We start from the raw sequence: 24,503 nt of genomic DNA on the forward strand, positions 1-24,503 counted from the left end.
GCTTCTAAATTTTTATGTTAAAACTTTTTTTGTTTATTTAAAAATTATTTTCTTTTAATAAATTATTACATATACCACAAATTTCAAATAATTATTTAATCTACTTATATATGTATATACATATGTATATATAAATCATGCCAGCCATTCACGCCTTCGCTTTAGCGTCCTTGGACGTGAATATATTATCCATTTCGTCTACATGCTGGTGCTCCAGATGTTTCATATAAGCCAAGAAGCATGTCCATAACAAACTACAAACACTGATGAAAGGCACTCGATTCTTCTCTGGTACGACGGAGAAATTTATTATGCCAACAACGGGCCAAATTGACATAGCCACCTTTGAGAGCATACGTAAATAATGTAATCTTGAAATAAAAGTTATAATTTTACTCACCTTATACGTGGGTATGAATTTCTTGCGCACCTCCGCGGCTGCCTCGTCCACGGTCTTCATTTCCAGCAGGCTCATTAGGAAATAAAAGCATGTCATGGCAGCAGGTGTGTAGGAAATCTGTTCGACGGCTGTTTTGAACACCGCCGTCCGCAGCGATGTACGCGGCCACATGGCGCTGGAAACCTTAATCCAACTATACAGCGTTGGCGCGACGAAAAATCCGCCATATAGACTGAAACGTAACGCACGCCACCAATCGTAGTCCGCTAATGGCAAAATTAAAATTTAAATTTTTTAAACTAAAAATTTAATTCTTGACAGTAAAGCTCTATAAAATTCAATTAAAGAATGAAACAAAAAAATATTAAAAAAATTAAGCCTTCGAAATAAAAAAATAAAAATAAAGATTATTAATAGATCATTCTAAAAAGGTAATTACGCCATCTTTTCCCTTCGAAGGTCTGTTGTATGAGTGAACTCGTCGGCCAAATCAGGCTATATGAAACCATACCCCTTGTAACGGGATAACGCTGTAGCATCGTCTTAAAATGTTGTAAAATGGCAGCCATTTTAATTTTGTTTTTATATTTATTAACACAGATTATTTATTGTTTAATACTCAGTTTATAATTCACTTTCACTTTAAACATTATTTAATAAAAGTTGCTAAGTTTTTGTTTTATTCATATAGTATTTTTAATTTTTATGAAACTATCAAAAAGTTATTAATTTACTTAAGTATATTTATTTTTAATTTACGAAATGAGTCTCATGTATATATCTATATATAAATAATACTGAAAAAATCAGAAATTAAGTAATTTGATTATCTTGGAAAAATCTTAGAATTTATTCGTCATTTTATCGTTTTTATAGCTTGGTTAATTGTTAGGCTCTATATTCATACATGCAGCCTTAAGTGAGTCGTGGGATGTTCACTTGAGGTATATAGTATTTTACATGGCGGTAGCTGGTTTGAGCGACGGTTTTCATCTATTCGACATTCCTATAGCAGCAAATTGAGAAATCTAAGTGCAAGCTAAGAAGATTCACAACCCAAAGCATCAACGAAAATGTTTTGGTTTGAACATAAGAAAGGGTTGCGAGTCTCTCTAATGCTACCTGTAAAGTGATGCTGTTCTCACACAATCTTACCTTAAACCTTAAAATCTTTGACGTCATTGACAGAGTTATGTTTACACCGAAAACACGAAGCTCACTGCTAAGTAGAACCTGAATTTTTAAACATCGAACCGAAAAATTTCAAAAGTTCCTTTCTTCTCAAGGAATTACGCGTTTGTGGGAACCGCCGATATCGGACTACTACTCAAGATAAAGCTAGAAGTCCTGGATAAAGATAAAGCTAGTCCCGGTAAAGTAAGTTTTTTTATTTGACAAGATATATTGACGAAATTCGGCACAGATTTTTATTCAAGGCAATGATCTAATCTATAAGATCCCTGCAAAACTAATACGGCTGTGTAAACTGAGGTTGAGCAATACCAAAAGCTCCGCTAGGATTAGGAAGGAACTCTCCGAGTTTCTTCTTTGGACTAAGTAGTCAATTGAGAAGTAAAGTCCTCTCTCGATGAACAAAAACTAAACTCTATAAGTCACTCATTATTTCCGTCCTTCTATATGGTGCAGAGGCATGGACGATGACAACATCGACGTTACGAGTTTTCAAGAGAAAGGTTCAGCGAAAGATTTATGGTCCTTTGCGGGTTGGCTACGCCTAATACCGCATTCGATGGGACCATGAGCTGTATGAGATATACGACGACATTGATATAGTGCAGCGAAATAAAAGACAGTCGCTGGCTAGGTCATGTTGTCCAAATGGACGACAACACTTCAGCTCTGAAAGTATTCGACGCAATACTAGCCGTGGGAAGCAGACGAAGATCTCCACTCCATTGGAAAGACCAGGTGGAGAAGGCCTTGGCTTCGCTTGGAATTTGGGCCACGTTGCGAAAACAAGGAACGACTGGCGCGCTGTTGTTAACTCGGATATAATCGTGTAAGCGGCGTCTATGCCAGTAAAGAAGAAGAAGACTGGTGCAATCACTGAAGAAATTGTTCAGATTGGATCTCTAAAGTATATAGCTGCTATACAAAATGATACATCAAATTTAAGTTTTTATTTGGAACATTTTTTTATTCGAAAAATTATTTTTACAAAATCCGGTATAGCTTGTTGTCCAAAGGAACGCTATAATCTCCAAATAGATTGTTCAAGCCACTGCAGCATGCAGAACGATCAAAATGACGCCCATGTATGGCAATTTCTTTTATTTTACAAATTAGTCATTCAGTTTTTGAAATATCGATTTTGAAATTTTTCAAACTTCCCTGCCTTCTCAATGTCTCGGAATCGTCGTTATCTAGCTATGCAAACTAATAGAGCAATGACATTTTTTCTTGTTACTGAGTGCTTTTGACAGAAAAATACATTTCTTCGTGACGTCATAAAGAAAATGAGGCGAGAACTTTGTTGACAAGTTTAACAGTTCATTGCGTACATATTTACGACTAACTACTAACGGGGTAAAGGTAAAATAACGAATAATTCTGAATTGATGCAAACGCGTGACATTTATACTTTTTTTTGGTTCTAATGCAGGTGAGATTCAAGAATATTTATTGAAATTAAATTAAAGGGGTAATTAAAAATATTTATATTGTTCATTAGGTACACATATACATATATTATAAAAATATGAGGGTAGGACTCCTTGCTTTGGCTTTATTTGCATAACTGTATATTTTAATAAATTTTTCCACACTTAATTTGCATTTGATAACAATTTGTAAACTGCAACAACATACATATGCATGTAACTTCATATATTTCCGCATGATTATTTCTTTGCGCACAAAATGCTGGCCTTGATTTTGAAAAAGTGCAAGCGCAGTTTTACACACGGGCATATAAAACAACCAACGTTAGCTGTGGCTAACTACAAAAGCTCTTACATATTTTTTTAATGTTTTATTTGTTTTTAAATGCTTAAAGTAAGTATGTATATATGGGAGTATTTGCATAATTTTGTTTTGTTTTTTGTCTACCAAATACACCCACTTACCACATACGGCTTCACACACATACATACATATGTAACAACAAATTCACTGGAAGTCGGTTTTCCACTCTACAGCGATGTGCATTTGCAAGGCAAAAAATAAAATCGTACACACATACATACATACACATATGTATATGTCTAGATTTTCTTATCACTTTTCTATGCAATTCAGGCAAAGGTCGCGTATACGCAACTCCGCCCCATGTTGCCGCAATTAACCTAAATTCGCAGTTATGCAACTCGACCGTCAATTTTTTTGTTGCAATATAAACACGTTCTAAGCGCAAACTCCGACACTTTCAGTGCGCAGTCATAACTCACACGCGCCCAACAAACATGGCTCAAAGCAATGGATTTGCATGGCTGTTTTTGTTTTACAGTTTAAGCCTACTTTGCTTGGTTTTCAAGTGCAATGCATTTTATCCGAGAATCGTAAATGGCACACAGGCCAACGAGGGCGAGTTTCCTTTTGTGGTGAGTAAATGAGAATGTGAAAGAAGAGTGTCTTTTATCTAAAAGTTTAAAGTCGAAAAGTTCGCGGCAGTTTTAAGTTCACAACTGACAGTTCTTATCCTCGTTCGGTAAAGGTATCGCTGCGCCGCGCCTCCGATGGCCGTCACAAGTGTGGCGCTTCGCTGTTGAATCGCGTTTGGGTGCTCACCGCGGCGCACTGTGTGGTCAAAACGCAACCCGAGCAACTGAGCATACAATATGGCGGCAATGAATTGGTTGCGAACAGCACCAAAGTGTCGAATGTCAGTAAGATAATAGTGCATGAAAATTATGAGCCGGGAAATTTGCATCTTAACGATATTGCGTTGTTGCGCCTGCAGACGCCACTCAAGTTTGGCTCTAAAGTGCGCGCCGTGCACCTGCCGGCAGCGCAACAGGATACCGCCGAAGCAATGCCGGCAGTGTTGCTTGGCTGGGGACTGAATGCGGTGAGTGTAAAAGAAATTTGAAATTTCCACATTTATCTCACTTAAATGTCGCTTCAATCATTTCTTCCAGACCGGTGGCGTCATACAGAAACAACTGCAAAAGGTGCACCTTCAAATATTTAGCGATGAAGAGTGTAGTCAACGTCACGGCACACAATTGCACCCAACAACCATCTGCGCCGGTGTGCCGGAAGGTGGTCGTGGGCAGTGCAGTGGCGATTCGGGCGGTCCGTTGCTGGTTAATGGTCAACAGGTGGGCATTGTTTCGTGGAGTCGCAAGCCTTGCACTGTGGCGCCATATCCCGGTGTGTTTACGGAGCTTTCCGCCTATGTGGATTGGTTGCAGCAGATGATCGGTAATGATCGTGACGATGGCGATTGGGGCGAGAGCGAAGAGTCGTGGGAAGAATTGACAACGGGAAATCTCATTATAGTGCGTAGTAAAAAGGGTTTGACCAGCTTATTGGCTAAACATAAAAAGGCATAATAAATAACAAAGATTTTTAAATAAAAAATAGTTTTTTTCTTGCAAAGAGATGAAGGATAGAGATAGAGAAATAGGGATGCTGGAAACTATTACACCTTTTTTACGGCTTGAAGCGATTTTTCCAGTAAGTAACAGAAACGATTCACGCTGTCCCCGTTTCCACAACATCTGGGTCAATGAGCGGGACCCGAATTTTTATCCTACAAGAACTGTGACTAGGCGGTATTCCTCAAAAATTATTTCTGAGATGTTTTTTGCCGCTACAACAACAATCTACGCTGTCCCAGAAAAGCTTTTGTGATTTTTCCAGTAAGCAGCAGAAACGACTGAACTTTTATCCGGCTAAGAACTGTGAACTCAGCAGTAACAAGGATCTCTCTCATCTGCCTCATATCATAATCGAAGACTGAAATTAGATTCTCTAATGTATACTGGAGCTCACAAAGACTTAACCTAAAGAATAAGTTAATAATTTTATCATGATTAGTTGGGAAAAACTACTTTACTAAATTTTTAGAAATTTTGAAGGTAAATTTATGTTCTTTTTTATGTTTGAAGGAAAAAAATAGAATACCACTTGGCTAAAAAAAAATCCTCCACTGCAGCGCGGATCCACGGGGGGTTGTGGTACTGCAGAGAGTAGCATGCTTTTACTAACTCAAAAAGAAACTATTGAATTTGTCAATCCGGTTCAAATTTGATCTCCCCCTGTGAATCCGCCCCTGACTGTTGCAATGACTTTGTTCTTCTCCTTGAATGGAACCCCAAAAAAAATGTCAGCTGGCACATGTTTAAAGATAAACTGATGGAGCCGACTCAACAGAACGACTATACATACTTTACAAGACCGCAGTTCAAATATGAAAGAATTATGTTTTTTTTTTTTTACTTTCAGACTATATGTGTGCACCTTAATATTAGAAAACATATTATTCTGATTTCAGCATTATTGTTTTCTTTTTCAAAACTATCACTAAAGGTCTCATTACGTCATCGTGGCAGCCTACAACATTTTTGTGCTGGGACACTCATACATCCGCAATGGATATTGACAGCAGCTCACTGTTTAATGTACACAAAGCAGCCCAAAGAACTGATCATACAATATGGTACCAATCAACTAAAACCCGCTAAAACGAAATTGATGAATATCAGCGAAATAATACGACATGAGGGATATAGTCACACCATAGCAATACATGATTTGGCGCTGTTGAAGTTGGAAAGCGCGATCATGTCTAATGACGTCAATCTCGTAACACTGGCTGCGGGAAATCAATGCTACGAAGCTTTCAAAACGAAGGCGCCGTTATTGCTTATCGGTTGGGGTCTAAATGCGGTTGGTTTTGTAGTAGAAATTATAATAACATAACGGTGTGTTTGATTTTTACCGTTATTTTCAGACACACGGCACGCTGCAGCAGCAATTGCAAAAGGTGGAACTAGATTTACTCTCACGCGCTGAATGCCGCCAGCGCACACAAGCACAGCTTTACAGCACAAATATATGCGCTGTAGCACCCACCGGCACTCAGCAAGGACAGTGCAATGGTGACTCTGGTGGACCACTGCTCATGAATAAGCAACAAATTGGTATCGTTTCGTGGAGTTTAAAGCCATGTGGCGCTTATCCTGGCGTATTCACGAATGTCGCTTGTTATGAGCAGTGGATAAGGGATTGTATTGGGTAGTCGGAAAAGTCTTTTCGTATTTTGTCATACCATATAGTGTTGGAAAGGTGAGATTTTTAGCTTCATTTATCCAAATAAAAAAATTGGCTTCTCGCTAATTATTAATAATTCTCTTCATTTGTCTTTTCGCGTCATCTTCTTACCCAAAAAAAAACCGGTTTGAGCGACAGGAGAGTCCCAGTGTGAATATAGTCTAAGAAAGAGTAACAGTAAATAAAAAAACTCAAGTTATTTGTCACTAAAGCAACACTTTATTTGTCGTTAACATTTTTTATAATCCCAAATTATATGTATATGTTTTCTTATATCATATATGTATGTATGTTTGGAGGTAGGTACAGTCGTATAAATATTATATAAAATATGCATGTAGGGTTTCGATAAGCGTATAGGTATAATCACAAATATTTGTTAATTCTAGCTATAAATATATGTATGTATATGTAAGTATGCGCGTAAGTGCATGTAAGTACGTGTGTGTAAGCGTTTCAGTCATCATAGCGCGAATGCATTATTAACTTTTGGTATAAAGCTCTCATTCTTCAGTACCGGCAAATGGTGTTGGAATTGTTTTAGCTGCTGTTTCGGCATGTGTTCGTCCAGTTGCGCTTTTTCACCCTGTTTTTGCATATGAGCCAAGAATGTTATCCAGAATAGACTACAAAAACTAACAAATAAAATGCGATTCGGTTCGGGTATTAAACCGAAGTTAATTGTCTGCAAAACTGGAATGATGAAAATGGCAATCTGTAAAAAATGGCAAAATATACGTTATTATTGTTTGTGTTGGAAATGTTAAATGATTTGAGACATACCCTAAGTGTTTTTGGGAATTTATCTTTGACTTCTGCTTTAGCTGCTTCAATGCCTTTACCTTCCAGCATAGTCATGCCGAAGTAGAAGCTGGTGCTGGCGAATGGTGCGTACGAAGCTTGCTCAACGATGGCCTGTGCAACAAAATGGAAGCATGTTAATGATCGTGTGCTCAAATATCGACAGTAGAAGGTAAAAATAAAGCGAAATTTTAGTTCCGTTTTTTTAAAGAAAATTGCAATTCAAAAAAATTGTCTTAACATAAGAACTCCGCTTACCTTGAGTGCTCCAATACGTAAATTCGTTTGCGGCCACATTGCGGAGGCGACACGTAACCATCCATATAAAGTGGGCGCCACATAACAGCCTCCGAAAAGGCCAAAACGCAGTATGCGCATCCAATCATAATCCTCTATTTTGCCGAAAAGCAAATAAAAAGTTATATAATAAAAATAGTATTTAAAACGAAATCTGATCAAAACTGACTCGGATTACTCTATTTAACCAGTAGACGCAAACCGAATTGATAAAAACTTTTCCTTAGGATGATACAAGCATGTCACTTTACTATGAAAAATGAGTTGAATAATGAGCTTGCTTGAAATCACGGCGTTGGAAGCGTTAAAAATGTTGCAGAAGAGTTTTGAGGGGTCTACTTTACCGCGAACACAAGTATTCGAGCGTTCAGTAAAGGTCATGGAGTCATCGAAAATTTGCCTCATGCGAGTCGAGATGGATGGAGACCTCTGTTAATCACGATAACGTCGTAAAAATGTAGGAGTTTAAGTTAAGTGCTTGAAAATCGTCTTATTGCCATTAGAGAAATAACAAAGGAACTCAAAATCTCTTATGACCCAACATATTTTGGTTAATGTTTTGGGTATGAAGTGGGTCAATATAAGACTTGTAGCAAAAGACCTGAGTAGATGTCACAAAAGAGATGCTAGACAATATAGCTCATGACCCTACATGACGAGTTGTGAGTTTTGGAAAATGACGTCAGAACTGTCCAAAAATATAAAAATGAGCCGAGGCTTATTTCAAGTATGTTTTTCTTGTCAGTCCGGTTCAAATTTGATCATAAGTTAAATACGTGTGGCGTTTTGAGTTTTGGAAGATGACTTCGGAACTGTCTAGCATTATAAAAATGAGTCGGGGCTTATATCAAGTATGACGTTGGAACTGTCCAACAATAGCAAAATGAGCCTAGATTTTTATGAAGTATGTGTTGTTTTTTTGGCAGTCTGATTCAAATTTGATCAGATCTTAAATATATATGGCTGCATACTTACTTAGCTGTTTGCCTTCGAGTGTTTGTTGCATGAAACTACTCGTCGGCCATACAATCGAATATGCGATAACACCTTTGGCCAGGGGATGAGCAGAAGCGAACAGGCGCCATTTTGATTTCAAAAAATTAACTGTCATCGGTACAACCATTTCGATTTATACAAATTAGGCACTAAATATTAAAATAATAACTAATTGAAATATTTATATACATACATACATGTTTATAGCTGTGCTGAGCTGTGTGGCACGAAAACGGAAACGGAAATTTGTTTGCGGAAACGTCAAAATGCACTATTTCTTATTTTTTGTAATAATTTTAAGGTCACCAAAACACAGAAACGAACGACAGCCGTTAACCTCGAAAATTTGGCAAGAGCGAAACTTTTATTTGCTATTGCAGACGTACATACATATATTTATATACTTGTAATACATATACTTATATACTTGTAAAATATATGTATGTAGATAAGTGGTTTATATTAATTTGAATGGCGAACAGCTGTGCCGATTGTAGACTAGACGGCGCCCCTATTAAAGAGATCGCTGCGTATTTGTATGGCTTGCAAGTAGGAGAGGTGCAAAGAGCTGCACACTCGTACTTACATATGTATGTGTGTTTGTATGTGCGCCGTTTAATTGTTTGAAAAACAGCATATAACGAGAATTTGGTTTTTCAGCAATTTCTTTCACACAAGTTTATAGAAAACTTGTAAAAAATACTTCGTAAAATTTGTTTATAATTACATACTTACTTAATTGTGCACATAATAATTTTTACATGTGAATTTGCATTTCAATTTTTTCTATTAATATTTTTCTCTCATAGCACTATCCTAATTATAATAATTTCCTTGATTTTCGGGTTATAAATCTTTTCCAAAAAAAAATCGAAAAATTTTCAAAAAAAGTTTCAAAAAATTTTCAAAAAAATGTTTGAAAAAAATTTTCAAAAAAATTCAAAATAGCTCTTTCCTAATTATTTTCTTGATTATATTTTTATAAGTTATTTTCCAAAATTTTTTTTATTGTAATAAAAATTTTCTCTACCCACAATATTTTCATAAATTTACTTCTTAACTTAATAAGTCAAAGCACTAAACTGCACCCTTCGTTTTGCTGCTTTTATTTATGACTCACAAAAATTTGTTAAATAATTTTATTTCTGCGTGAACACTTTTCCAATGCCAGCAATCAAGGCATAGCATTTAAAAGCAACTATTTTTAGCGTCTGCATTTGCACATTTATATACTATATTTTATAGTTTTCCATTTAATTATTGGAAAAAATACTAAAATTCACTTTTAAAACACTTGTTTATATTTTGTAGGAATACTGTTATGCCACGGGGATTTTTCGCATTATTCAAGCATTTCTTTATGGATTACAACTTCACTAAGCGATTGTTCTGCGGCAACTAGTGTCGCGTATAATTGAAAAAATCTCACTTGTGCGATGAAATTTGGGCTTTTTCTAATTGTGATGTAAACTGCAGGAATTACGTGGTTGCAGCTTTTTGGTGCACTTGTGCAAACATACATACACATGTATGTATAAGCTTTTATTTGCTTTATTTGATGATCTTTACAAGAGAAATTCTTAAACACACGTCATTCGTTTGTGTACTTTATGAGGTAATGAAACGACGCGCATTCGGTATTTCTGTTGTTGTCAAGGCGAAACACAGAAAAAACATAAAAAAAATTGAACTTCGGTTGCGCTGTAATAGAATTCACGATTGCAAAAGGACATAGAAATACCATTATTTCGATTTTCATCAGTAAGTTTGTATGGCAGATATAAATTATAGTGGTACATTCTGAACAATTTGTTCGGATATTGTAGTGTTACCTTGGACAATAATCTATGCCGAAATTCGTGAAGATATCTTCTCAAATAAAAAAGTTTTCCATACAAGAACTTGATTTTGACTGAACAGTTCCTATGGCAGCTTTGTCCAACGGTGGTTCAATATCGGTGATTTCGACAAATGAGCAGGTTCTTGGGGAGAAGCCGACATGTGCAAGTTTTCAGAACGGTATCTCAAAAACTGAGGGACTAAATGGACTATATAAAAACAGATAGACATGACTCAACTAGTAACGCTGATCATTTATATACATACATACATATGTATGTACATAACAGGGTCTCCTATGTTTACGTCTGTATGTTACAAAGTTAGTGCCAAACTTAATATACCCTATTCAAGTTATAAAAATGCAGACAAAAAAACATAAACAAAGCGAAAACAATACAGGAAACTAATCGCCGCGATTCTCTCTTAGAAAATGTAAACAAAAATTTTAGTCAAACTGATCTAGTACTCAGCAAAGCTTTTGCAGAAACTGTAATTCATCTCAAGAGCACGCAAGAGTTAGCTAGAGGCATTGATAGTGGTATAATGACAGCAAAAGAGCGGTATTTGACATGAAATGCGTGAAAAGCATTGAACTTGAGCAAATTGAAGAGCTTTCATAGTTTGAACGCGAACATGTTTCCCAAACGAACAAAAGCAAAAAAAAAAAACAAAAACAAAATATAATAAATAAATAAAAAGGGCATGCCGAAAATTTTAACAAATATAAAAATAAATATTAAAAAGAAATTATAGGAAAGTGTGCTGCGTTTCGATAATTCGTCAGATAACAGTTAAAACCAAAATGCAAGCGCATTAAGGGGATACGGAAGTATTTAAGTGCCTAATTACGCCTAATTACTAACTTATAAATGTATATACATAGATGTATCTATTTGTGCTGAGTCCACGCTTTTGATTATCACTTAAGCCCCTTTTAGCTAAATTTTCCGTTTATTAAATATATTTTTAATGTCTAGACAACTTTTATAATACGCATGACAATCATGCTTCTGAGTAAGCCGCTTATTGATAAAAACTTTTCCATTTAAATTAGTTTCATATATTTTTTGCATGATAAAGACGTGTGTGCCTATCACTGCGATCTCGAACATCGAGCAGTAAGAACACTCTCTTTTATGCTATTAAAAAAAACAACAAATTGCTACATACATAAATTTGCTCTAATCTGTATGATTACTTTGCACCATAAATATAAAAATATGTTTAATGGCTTTCTAAAAAAATTAATTAGTAATTGTTGTTGTTAGAATATGTTTAATAGCTTGCTAAAAAATTTTAATTACTGTTTGTTGTTGTTAGTGCATAATTATTATGTTATTTTAATATTATCGAAAGATGCTTAGTATTTTTTCACACATAATTCAGTTAGAGGGTCTTTCATGAGTGATTTTATATTGATTTTTGCATAAAATATATTCTATTCAAAGCTGGGTTATCAGTAATTGAAATGTGTTCGATGGAAAAAATACAAATTTTTGCTAACATCTATTCGCTTAGCCTTTGGCGAGTGGTGAATCGAATAAACAACTCCTTTAAATCATAATGATTGGCATAATAAATTAGAAAGAGAACATAACGGAGAGTTATTGGGTTTAACTGAGCTTTGTTGTTGGGGCTTAAGTCAGTTTTTTACCAATTTTTACCGACATCTATTCATTAAGCCTTTGGGAACTCGTATAAATTATGTCGACTGGCATAATAAAATAGAGAGAGGACATAACTGAGAGTTAATGTTTTTGTTGTTTTTTTTTTTTTTAACTTGGAACATTAAAAACCCATGTTTGTTATTCATATAAATACTCTTTCTGGACGCATAATTTAAAATTTATACCGAATTCCCCCAAAAAATCGCTATTCCCAACTAGAACTATACCTATAAGATCCCATAAATATGTTTTGCACATTGTCCTCCATTTGCCTATAACTAAAAATAACACTTTATTGTTTGGTCATCGCTGCTCGCCTAACAGCTATAATTTCTTCTATGCGTTTCTATTCGGCGAGAGAGATATCTTTAGATATAATACTAATCGAATACTCAAAATGTGTTTAGGAAAATTACGTAGCAAATGACATATGAGTTTGAAGCCGATAACTAACGGTCATATATCTATAATATGGTTTTCTACGTCTATTGTAAAACCGGTTTTCATTTGATATACATTTCTGATATCAAATTCATAGAAGCCTACACGCGCGTTGGGTATAACACAAGCAAAAACCCTCATATCTCTTTGCTCTTGTGGGTGAGTGTGTGCTTTTTGGTGGGCGCGTAGCCACTTTGCAGCAATTAGGCAATTAGTTAGGTAGCCAAAATTGGCAAAAAATTGGTATATTTGATAAGATTGTTCTTCTGTTATCAAACTTCCCACATTGGTCCAATTTGCGTGACGCTAATTACTCCAACAATAACTTTTTTTCGCAAAATTATGCTTGCAGACGGACGGAAATAATGTATAGCAACATATACTTATGTATGTATGTGCGCATATCTTTTTTATGTATCTACGGAGTGTTGGGCTTATGACAGCGCACGAGTTCGTGCATTCTCTGCCCCTGCGCGCGCTGCTTGTTCGCTCTTTTTTTGTTTGATGACGATTGAATTTTTTTGATTATACTTTTTTGTTGTTTTTTTGATTATACTTTTTTACTGTTTTTGTTTTGGTCATACTTTTTTGTTTTTGTTTGTGTTTTTTTTTTTTGCAAAGCAATGTTGTTTTTTGGGTTTTTGCGAATAAAATGTTCTCTTTTATAGCAAAAATTTCCGCTTGCACTTCTTTGACGTGGCTACCGCCCTCGCAAATTCTTTTCCATTTCGATTTCCATTTACGTTTTCGTTTTGAAATTAAAAATTTTCGCTTGCACATATTTACTCACCTATTTTCCTGGTTGTAGTAACACTGAATAGCTTTCTAATTGTCCAGTAACAACAATAGTTTTATGTTGTTGTTGTGTTGTATTTCGTAATGTCTGCAAAAGTCGATTTTTAGAAATGTCGCGCGCTTGCGAATGTTTTGTTTTGTGTAGAACTTCTTTTCATTGCACGCTTCTGCTACATTCACTCCGTTCAATTGGCCAAACGCGTGTCTCGCTTACTTTTGGCTCTCGCACGGTATTTATACCGTCTGGAAATCGCATCTAGTGGAAAATTTGAGATCGCTTATCAACATTTTACCTGCTGCATGATGTTGCCGAGCGTGAGAGCGGGACGCAATCGGTAAGTGGGCATTAGTTCGCGGATCAGGATGTATGAGAAAGCAGTCGCGTGCTCGAAGAAGAAGAGGAAGCAGTAATAGCCAGACAGTTGGTAATTAAGATAATCGAAATACAATAATAATTTAAATCAAAATATGAGTAATTTCAAAACATTTTTCATACTCTCGCAACATGTTGCTACGGAGTATAATAGTTTTGACCACCTAGATATTTCCGTGCTAGTTCTTGTTTGTGACACTAAAACTAATTAAGACAGATATAGAGTTTGTATATATAAATGAACGGGGTGACGAGGCGAGTTGAATTCCGTCTGTCGTTGAGTAATGAGTAAAAATTGAGACATTTTGATGAAACTTGGTACAGTTCGCTCGCGTTGTCAGGATAACTTCTTACAGGATCCAAGTGAAAGAATACGTGTTTTAGTTAAAACCTTAACTTAGAACTTGGACGAAGGAACAAATCTCTGAAAATGGAATTTTTGGCAGACATTTTTACGAAAATTAAAAATTTCGCGATTTTTTTTTTTTCAAATAATTAGAATCAAATAAAATCTTCCGTTCAGTAGTTCTCGAGAAATCTTGCCAACCCACTTTAAAAACACAGTCTCGATAAAAACGTCTTTAAAGACGGCGCACTTAGCCTAGTTAGCTTCGTGCGCACAAGTTCTCAAGGCTGTAACTACGAAATTATTACTTGGATCAATTTGAAAATTTATAACAATATTCTTGAAGTATTGTAGAATTTAATAGGACAATAAAAATAAAAAATTCGATTGCTGAAACCCGTCAACCCCTGCAACTTAATATGTTTATTGCATACAGCCTCGATAGGGCTTAAATATTTCATGGGAATTGTTGTAAAAATTAACCTACTTTACAGTGAAATAAATCCTTTACCTCAGAAACTACTTAACCGATTTCATCCAAATTTTGTATATTCGGTTATTACAAAATTTTAGAACATAGAAGACATTAGAACATAGAATTGGACTACAACCTACATAACACAATTTAAGACCCCTTAAACCTAAAATAAAAAAAAACTTCTTGATGACATTTTCCAGCATATGTATATCTGTCTCTGTATTTGAATGTTGCAAATTGCGAGCGTATAAATGCTAATAAAGGTTGCAGCCGAACCTCAACTCCCTTACTTTTTCATACATAAAATCATTTTGTCGTGTATATAATAATATAATATATTAAGACTTTTAAAAGTCGAAAGGTCTTGTTGTTACTTTATTGTAAACAATCTTAATCTATGATATTTTTTCTGCTGAAAATAAAAAATAAAGCCAATTACGCCTACAATTCTTAACCTAAATATTACATTAGCGGAAAAAACGAAAGATAAGAGAATCGAAGTATATTATGGCAAATATATCATGAAAATAATATAAAATAATTAATTTTTCATATTTAAATAACTCAAGCTTTGATTCAGTGTATCAAAATAGATAATAATTCCGTGGAAGCAAAGGATTTTTAAACAAAAAAATTTTATTTTATTTCAAAATAAGTCAAGAAGGGTAGTTTTTTTATGATGTATAGATCGGAATTCAGAAATGAGTGTATAAAATATGAAGACACCGTTTTGGAAACATATATCTAGCTGATTTTCTTCGATATATTTTAACATTCAGTTTCCAATCCATATACACACTTAAAATAAATAAGGATATCGAAAAGCAGCCTATATTTCGGCGAACAGTACATGGATAGCTCTATAAATAATGGTACTAATCACGAATTTATTTGACTTACTTCGTATATGTTTCAAAACCAATAAAAGATAGTCTTAAGAAGAAATATTTCTTAACAAAAAAATATAATTTTGGATATCACTTTAAGTTTTATGTTATACATATATCTTTTACTATGGATTTTTAAACAATTTTTATTAGTTCGGGGGTTTAGAGAGTAGTTTAAGGTTAATTCTGTTATATTTCTATTCCTATGGATGTTTTTGAGAGCTCAAAGAGATTAAGCGGTAGTTCAATTCAGTAGGTTCAGCAATTTTAGAGAGTCAGAGGATTATCATATAAAAGCATTTCTTTTATAGAAGCAGTATGATTAAGCCTGATCTTAAATTGCGCAATTTTTTTGATTAGTCTTTATTGTAAAGGAGTTTTTTTTAAGTGTTTTAGGAAATATGTCCTTCATAGATCTTACCTTAGCGCGTTGAATACCACAAATGTCAAAGGATGTTTTCTTTTTCATTTTCTTTTTCTGAAAACATTTTCGAGTTTCAAACGTGAATAATGTTATAGAAAGGGCTCAAGTAGGACCTTTCAAAGATGTGAAATTTATTAAACTAGACTTGAAGCATGAGAGCCAACACAAAAATGACAAAAGAAGATTTAAAGACAAGTGCTATGTGATACAAAAATCATATCAATGACTCTTGTTTCACCACAGCGCTTTTAACCACGAAATATATACCTTTTATCTTTTTAACTTCTGACAGAAAACTTTCCCAAAGTAAATGTGTTTAAAAAAACTTCCACTAAAAAATTCCTACTACTAAATTTTATCAGTTTTTTTCGAAGTGTTAATAAAGACATATCAGAATTGCGTGTTTATTTATTAAACAGCAGTGATTACCGGGAAAAGAAAGAGCTGCACGCATACATGAACATGTCTAATGGGATTTATTAATTTCTGCTAAATCTGCGGAATAAATAGAATTAAAAATATGCAAATAATTCCGTTAGAGATTTGAGTATATGTACATAAGTATGTATATACCTTTAAGGCTAATTATTTTTCATGGGCTTTAGCGCAGTTTTTCGAACAGGAAAAGGAAGATCGTAAATAACCATTATCTTGTATACAAAACACGATCACTCCGCTGTTGTGTGATATTGTCCATTTCACTGAAAACACGTGAACGCTAACACTTGAGTACTCTCTTTTCACGTTCACGATCTCTCATTGCCGGCACTCGTTGTTGCCGAATTATTGCCGATGATTATTGTATTAGTTTGGGGTGACTAATCAACGGAGGAGCGGCGGCACACTTCACATTTAATTTAAATCATTAAACCGTGGCAATCGACAGCGCAAACTCTGCTTCATTTTCAATGGCTCAACTAACAAATTCTCAATTAAACTACAGGTGTTGTATAAAGAAAATCTGTTTTGCTGAAATAAATAATTTATTTGTTGTATTCTCTAGTTACAGGTTGTTTAATAACAGGCAATCATATTATGATCTTCAAAATAAATGCACATTTATTTATTTATTTGCATTAAATTCGTCTAAATGGGTGTCGATATCGTAATACTTATAGTACGCATAAAACTAGCTAACAAGGTCTTTGTATTATTAATATTATGTAATATCAATTGAACTATTTTTTAATCACATATTGGTTTTCCCATTCCTTCTGCAGTTAAATACCGCTAACACACTTGAAATGTATTTAAAGGGCAAGTGCACGTTTGACTTTGACAACTAAGCTCTCATTAGTTGTTGTTGCCATTGTTTGTGTCAACGGTGCTTGCTGTGAAAGCCTCGTTTCGTTGCTGGGTGTCTCCTTTTCTTCTTCATCTACATGTTTTGTATGCATATAAGCTAGAAATGTGGTCCAAGCCAAACTGCAGATACTAACGAAAACGACACGATGTTGCTCAGGTACCATGGAGAAATTTATTGTCTGAATGACAGGCCAGATGCAAATGCCAACCTGCAGGAAGAAAAAAAACACCAAATAATAAGTAATAAAACTACATACATATGCATGTTTAAGGGGTTATAGCCACTTATGAATTAAAAAAAAATATTTTTTTGCTTATATATGGAAATAGTGGGTAGTCGAAAAAGTCTCTTCGTATTTTGTTAATAGATGTTGTTGCAGTCGTATATCTCCAGTGCTACCAATCACATTGTGTCATAACATATAGTGTTGGAAAGGTGAGATTTTGAGCTTCATTTAATCAAAAAATAAATAAATTCGGGGAAATTAAAAAAAAATAATTACAGCTGTTCAAAAATTTGTAAAATAATATAAAAATTCGCTATATTTCTAAATTTTTATTTAAAAAAGGGAAGAATGCCACGCAAGCCACCAATGAAATTTGTGAAGTTTACTGAGACGATGCTGTAACAGTTCGAGTAGCACAACAACCATTGCAATGGCTCGCTCGCTTTCGTTACGGAAAGTTCGAAATTTCGATTTACACTGATGAAAGTTTTACACTGATGGAATGATGCCTCTGGTGGAAAAAATGGCAGCAAGCGGTCGACCAAAATGATACATATTTGTTTATTTATTTATTTATTAGTATAAATATAAAAAAAAAATAAGTTGAAGTTTGAATAGAAATACGAAAAGACTTTTTCGACTATCCAATATGTAGAATATTTGAAAGTATTTTTCGAAAACTTAAAGTTGTTCCGGAAAATAGTTTCAGAAACATGAGCGTATTTATAATTTTTTAATTTAAATGTTAAACTCATTTGGAGAAAAAAATGCACGTTTCAGAGTCTGAGGAAAAAAATTTCACCGAACTTATTGAAATTTTCACACGAGCTTCTTAGATACACAGTACATTTAGATATATTTGTCAGATAACGATCGAAAGAATAAGATTTTTGATAAAAATTACGATTTTTGGAATTACTAAGAAGTGTAAATTGTTTCACAAAATAAGCGACTTATTTTTTGGGAATCAATGACTTTACAAAAAATCAAAATATTGACTAGTTCTTCGATTATTATACTTGGCTTTTGTAATAATCGATTATTTTTTTCGTTTGGCTACGGATTTGAAATAATTTTAAGCAAAAGAAACTTCCTCACAGACAAACATTTTTTTTCGGAGGTTATCCTGGAGATTGGCCACAAGATCAAGGGTATTAAAAATGTATCAAAATTAATCGCCGTTTATTAAAATACATATCATTCTGTAAATATGCATTGCTTTTATTTATTTATTTAATAATAACTTATTTATTCATACCTTTTTCAAAAAAATTCGCAAAAAAAGCGTTTTTTTGACTTGCTAGTGGATTAAGGGGTTATAAGTATATATGTATGTATGTACATACCTCGAATGCTTTTGGGAATTTATCTTTGACCTCTTGCACAGCCTCTTCAACGCTACGTCCTTCCATTAAGCTCATAAGAAAGAAGAAGCTGGTACCAGCGAAGGGGCCATATGAGATCTGTTCGACGGCAGCCTGTTATAAGAAAAATATGTATACTCGAATAAAAAAATTGAAATATATATAAATCGTACAAAGATTGTAAATCCTAAAATAAAAGCAATATTGAGTACTTACTTTTGTAATACCAACTCGTAAATTCATTTGCGGCCACATGACAGAGCTTAGACGCACCCAACCATATAGTGTAGGCGCCACATATAGCGCGCCGAACACACCATACCGCAGACAACGCATCCAATCGTAAGTTTCTTTATGGAAATAAAATTTATTATTTATTTATATATTATTATAATTTTTCTTAATGCGTTTGACTTACTGAGATCTCTACCCTCAATTGTTTGTTGTATGAGACTGCTTGTGGGCCATATTACTGCATACGAAATGACACCCCTAGCCAAAGGGTGGGCATTGGCAAAACTGCGCCATTGTGACTTTAGGAACTTTAGGGTAAATGTGGCGACCATTTTTACTATGAATTTATTTTATCTATAAAAAAGAAAATATAATATTTAAGAATAATTATGGAAAATTAAATTTAATAATAAAATATAATATTAAAGAATAATTATAGAATATTTAATTCTTAAAAAAATATATATTTATACAACATTATCACCATAGTGATCTTGTCGGAATTGCGTCGGCGCCTAAAAGTAGGCAATACGCTTTCAGAATCATGAGTTCAAATGAGCAAAATTCTTGATTCATTATGGAAATACGTGTACGAACTTGAAAATGTATATCGAATTTGGGTTTTGGCTGAAAGACAAACATCAATATATAGCTAGAATACTTTAGAAATTTTGCTTGCTAACAATCGCATTCATAATTTATTGCAGTTTCGTGTGTAGAATGGCATGCATGCGAGCAAGCTTATTATTACTCTATATCTGTAATAAAAAAATTGAAAAAAGTGGAAATAGGCACTCCTATAGAAATACATACATATTTACGTTTGTTGCATGCATATCGTAGAAATTCAGAACTAGTCACCTAATTAGTCTATATATAATGTTATAAAACCGAGCGAAGTATCTCTTATTCCACATCCATACAATTTCAAGGGGCTCACCTAGCGTGAAATTTTGAAAAAAATAAATTTTATATTTTTGGCATATTTCGATAGTCTATACCTTTAAAAATTTTATACAAAAATTTTGATTGAATTTTTCAACTATTTTTTGAGTTACAGGTTTCTAAAGTGTAGTGGTTCAGTTCAAAAATTTAATCAGGTTATTCTTTAAGAAGTTGCATGGGTTTACGGGTTTCGAAAAAAAAGATTTTTTTATTGTCTTATTAAATTCTACAACACCACCTACAACAGAATAATGTGTTAAGTTTTCAAGTTGATCAGAGTAATTGTTTCGGAGATATAGCCTTGAGAACTTGTGCGCACGAGGCTAGTTAGGCTAAGTGCGCCGTCTTTAAGCGCGTTTGTCTCAAAACCATGTTTTTGAAGTCAGTTGGCAAGGTTTCTCGAGAACTACATACTCACCCGATCTTCTTGAAATTTTACATTGGTCTATGAGATACAATTCTTAAAGGTTTGGACGAAGGATTTTTTTCGATTACAACTATTTGAAAAAAATGAAGCGAAATTATTATTTTGTTTGTAAAAATGTCTACCAAAAATTCAATTTTCAGTGTTTGTCCTTCGTCCAAGTTCTAAGTCAAGGTTTTAACTAAAACATGCCTTTTTTTTTTGACTTTAGATGATCCTGTAAGGAGTTATCCTACCAACACGTGCACATCTTTTTACAGAGGGGTCACCGGAAATGGCGTCACAATGGCCGAGTTTAAAATATTTTTTTTCAAAAATTTCAGAATTTCTTTGTTAATAGTGTATGTTTGAATCAATAAAAAATACTAATAAAATATTCATATTCATTTTTTATATGAGAAAAAATGCAAATGAAAAGAGGCTGTTTTTTACCCGAGGAAACCCAGAAAACTCTTAAGCGTTTTTTCCAAAACAAAATTTTAATGATGCGGTTAGTATTAAATTTTTTCTTCACATTCTGTAAATTTTTGAAAAGGTCGAACATTTTTTTAACTCCGTCATTTTCGTAATTTTGGTGATTTTTTCGATTGCAGGTCATTGTACGAACAATATCTTCTAGAGAGCCTTTGAGGTTGATCAAATTTAAATACTATATAAATCTACACCTTAAATACTATTATAATCTACCCCAAATTGAACACTTATATATTAAATCCAACACTCTTCAACTGACAGCCGGGTGAAAGCGAAATTTTATTTGTTTCAGGAAATGCACTTGTGGTTAGAAACACTTGCGCTTACGTGCATATTTATGTATACATACATACATACATTTGTATATATGCGTAAAAAACAACTAAGAGAGGTAAAGCACATGTGCGAGAGACATTGAACTTGGCATTTGAAAGCTTTTATTTTGTTGTATATATTCAAGTAAGTTCCTATGTTTCTCCTCGTCACTATAGGAAAATATATGTATGTGTACATTGCATATATACTAAAGTATATAAGAATCTATATAAGTACAATTGCAAGTACGAAATGTAAACAAAAGCTGTATGAAATAGTTTGGATCAGCAAATATCAATGAAAACTTGAATTTATAAAGCGACTCTTTATACTTCTAAATGGAAATATTAAAAAATGGTTTGGAAATTCTTGAAAGTTTTATCAGTGAGTAATCTACTAATTAATTGTTGTGTAATTAATTAATAGTTATTCAGTGATTCAATTAATTAATTATTACTTAATCAATTATGTTAGCAACGTTTTTGTTTACAAATACGAAGCATTTATTAGGCTTCCGCATCAATTGCGACTCATTTGTTTAATATTGCACAATATTACGTCTAATTTGTCCAAGGATGACCTGCACTGACAAAAAAACACGTATTTTAATAAAAAATCTTTATTATCGCCTTCAAAAGAGGCTACTGAGTCAATACAAACATGCCTTCAGTGCCTTCAGCGAATTTGGTTTCGTTTCATTTTTGGAGCGCCATTTGCAAGATGGACAGTTTTGACGTCATATTAATATCCACGCCTCGTTAAGAGTAATGATGTGCTTGATGAATATCCCCAGCATCTTTGTCAAAATCCTCTTTGCCGACCTCTATTTGACGTCTGCAGAATATTCAGGTCTTTTGATATGACCATCTACCACTTTTCATACCCAAAACATTAACCAAAATGTGTTCCATCGATCCATAAGAGATGTTCATGTCCTCTGCTATCCCTCTGATTCCAACATGGCGATTTTCAAGCACTGTTTCTCTCACTTTTTAAATTTTATCGTCACTTACTCAAAAACTTCAGTCGCCGTGTTTTCATTGGAAACACAAAATTTCAAGTAAACTCATTATTCTTAGTTTTTTTCTATGGTCGAAATCGCCAAACAAACTGTTGGCATCGTAAACAAACAGCTCAAAAACAAAACTAATCGACATATGGAGATCAAACTTCACTCAAACATTAAAATAGGATATAATAATCTAGGAAAAAAATTGATTTATTCGTTTTGCGAGTCAAATTTGATCAGATGATAATTTCGCGGTTTCAATGTTTTACACATATTCGCTATATATACATATGTATATCGCTGACAAGTATAAAAAAGTGGTGTCGACTAATATTGACTAATAATTTCAATAATAATAAGAGTTTTTATATAATTGCCTTATCTACCGTAAACAAGCATTTTTATTGAGTAGAGATTTCAGACAATTACTCTTAATACCGTAAATACTAGGAGATTTTTTAGCTTTTAAGTTGTTTAGTATTTATCGGCTTTAAAATAAGCTTTTTTAAAACCATACAAGCAGGCCAACGCTTAATCCAAATTTCCACACACTTATTATTAGCGTCGACTAGGATGGCTTTCAGCGTCTTCAATTTTTGTTTCTTCTTTCGCTTTCGATTAATTTTTAGAGTGCCATTCGCTGACTTATTGGACAATTTCGACATCTATTCATAAACCCACATCATGTCACTAGTAATTAGGCGATTGCCCAATGTAAGATCCTCAGCTAATTTGTCAAGGAGCTACTTTGCGACCTTCACACACACATTTTAAATAATTCTGGAGCCGTGATTATATTCGAATTATAAATTTTCGAGCACACATGTTATTCAATTTTTATCTGCAATAAAAATCGCCAGACAAACGATTTGCACCGTAAACAAACAGCTACCAAACATACACTAATTGACAAATGAAGAACAAACTTCACCCGAGCATAAATAAATTTGAATCATTCTAGAAGCAGATCCGAGGTTCCTTATTTTTTTAAAGAAAAAAACACAGAGTCTTTCCATGATGAAATGTTAAACAATACTGAACAAAAATAACAGGACAGCTCGACGTGAGTATGCGTGATCTGTCAAAAAAGGCTTTAAAAAACCTCTACTTGGATCACCCGTCAAAAAAAAGGTATTAATACGTTTTGCGCGCGCAATTTCAGTATACAATCCGAAACAAATTTCATCAGCTGGCAATTTCGCGCTTTCAATAATGCGCTACCCTATAATCTTTACGTGTTATGATAACGCTGATTAAGATTTTGTCACAAGACTTTATCTCCAAACTAAAGCCAAGCATGATTCTCAATAAACATACATAAAAATTTAAATGCATATAAACATATGTACATATGTATGTATCTGTATTTAAAATGCAATGTAAATCATGATTACTATCATATAATTGTAATTTGATCTGTCACATGCAATTTTAAAACCTTTATTATACGACAAATCGCCATGCAATTTGAATTGTTTCTTTAGAAATGACATTAGCGTAAGAAATAAACACGAGAAATAAATATAATTTCTAAATAACAAATCGCTCATTCACATGCCTGTAATTTCAAGTCATAAGTCAGCATTTCATAAGGCAGTATTATATGGAACGCAAGAGCAGCACTTAAACCAGCTGATTTACATAATATTCGCGTGACAAACGCACACACACACACAGCCAACAACACTTGATCCCCGCAGTTGATGACGAGCGACGCCGCCACGCACCAGCTGACGCACATATTCATTTGCCTTCTCCGCGTCATCGCACACCGACGAAGCATCGGAAATCACACCACAAGAATTTCAACTACCCTCTCAAACATTTATACATAGATTGTATGTACAATTGTTGCGAACTATAGACTTTTCATAAATCAATTCTTACATTCTATTTTTAGAAACTGTCCAGCTTTGTTACCGTCGACGGTTTTTTCACTTGCCTCACTAAGCAATATTTAATCAGACTTCACTTTCTTAACACTACTTATTTTTACAATTAGTATAAGTTTGATTTTCCCCGCACAGCAGATTTTACAAGTGCTCAACGCCCGCGCTGGATTATTACTGAGAGAATTATTCTTGAAAGTGAATGTATTTTAGCAAAATTTGTTCGCAATTTTCATTGATAAACGTGGGAGCTTACTACAAGCATATACGTGTATGTGTAATTCGTTAGTTGATGAGAGTAATACTCACAAATGCTGAGAAAGCTCACTCCTA

The 24,503-nt window shown here is 34.0% G+C and overlaps 4 protein-coding genes across 9 annotated transcripts; 1 reads left to right on the forward strand and 3 right to left on the reverse strand.

Moving 5' to 3' along the window:
• Positions 1-83: 83 nt before the first annotated feature.
• On the reverse strand, positions 84-10,134 carry LOC120775737 (PXMP2/4 family protein 4). Of its 2 annotated transcripts, XM_040106054.1 has the most exons (4): positions 9,852-10,134; positions 840-1,066; positions 401-666; positions 84-343 (listed from the first exon to the last, which is right to left on the reverse strand). In XM_040106054.1, the coding sequence occupies exons 2-4, from the start codon at positions 967-969 to the stop codon at positions 149-151; spliced, it is 591 nt and encodes a 196-aa protein (XP_039961988.1). In that variant the 5' UTR covers positions 970-1,066; positions 9,852-10,134; the 3' UTR covers positions 84-148. The 2 variants fall into 2 exon arrangements, with proteins under 2 accessions (XP_039961988.1, XP_039961989.1); XM_040106055.1 differs by lacking the exon at positions 9,852-10,134 and having other exon boundaries at positions 840-1,097.
• LOC120773773 (serine protease 53) lies at positions 3,764-6,616 on the forward strand. The gene is made up of 5 exons (XM_040102856.1): positions 3,764-3,960; positions 4,074-4,427; positions 4,498-4,908; positions 5,894-6,253; positions 6,318-6,616. The coding sequence occupies exons 1-5, from the start codon at positions 3,823-3,825 to the stop codon at positions 6,603-6,605; spliced, it is 1,551 nt and encodes a 516-aa protein (XP_039958790.1). The 5' UTR covers positions 3,764-3,822; the 3' UTR covers positions 6,606-6,616.
• LOC120775735 (protein SYM1-like) lies at positions 6,924-13,712 on the reverse strand. The gene is made up of 5 exons (XM_040106053.1): positions 13,472-13,712; positions 8,711-8,880; positions 7,697-7,830; positions 7,421-7,552; positions 6,924-7,352 (listed from the first exon to the last, which is right to left on the reverse strand). The coding sequence occupies exons 2-5, from the start codon at positions 8,856-8,858 to the stop codon at positions 7,101-7,103; spliced, it is 666 nt and encodes a 221-aa protein (XP_039961987.1). The 5' UTR covers positions 8,859-8,880; positions 13,472-13,712; the 3' UTR covers positions 6,924-7,100.
• A 3,303-nt stretch (positions 13,713-17,015) lies between these two features.
• On the reverse strand, positions 17,016-24,334 carry LOC120775418 (PXMP2/4 family protein 4-like). 5 transcript variants are annotated; one of them, XM_040105597.1, is made up of 5 exons: positions 24,224-24,334; positions 19,299-19,468; positions 19,097-19,230; positions 18,863-18,994; positions 17,235-17,498 (listed from the first exon to the last, which is right to left on the reverse strand). In XM_040105597.1, the coding sequence occupies exons 2-5, from the start codon at positions 19,444-19,446 to the stop codon at positions 17,235-17,237; spliced, it is 678 nt and encodes a 225-aa protein (XP_039961531.1). In that variant the 5' UTR covers positions 19,447-19,468; positions 24,224-24,334. The 5 variants fall into 5 exon arrangements, with proteins under 5 accessions (XP_039961534.1, XP_039961531.1, XP_039961530.1 ...); XM_040105596.1 differs by having other exon boundaries at positions 24,169-24,334; XM_040105598.1 differs by lacking the exon at positions 24,224-24,334 and adding an exon at positions 23,840-24,124.
• Positions 24,335-24,503: the final 169 nt, after the last annotated feature.

Source organism: Bactrocera tryoni, chromosome 4 (assembly GCF_016617805.1).
Source record: "Bactrocera tryoni isolate S06 chromosome 4, CSIRO_BtryS06_freeze2, whole genome shotgun sequence".
NCBI lineage: Eukaryota > Metazoa > Arthropoda > Insecta > Diptera > Tephritidae > Bactrocera > Bactrocera tryoni.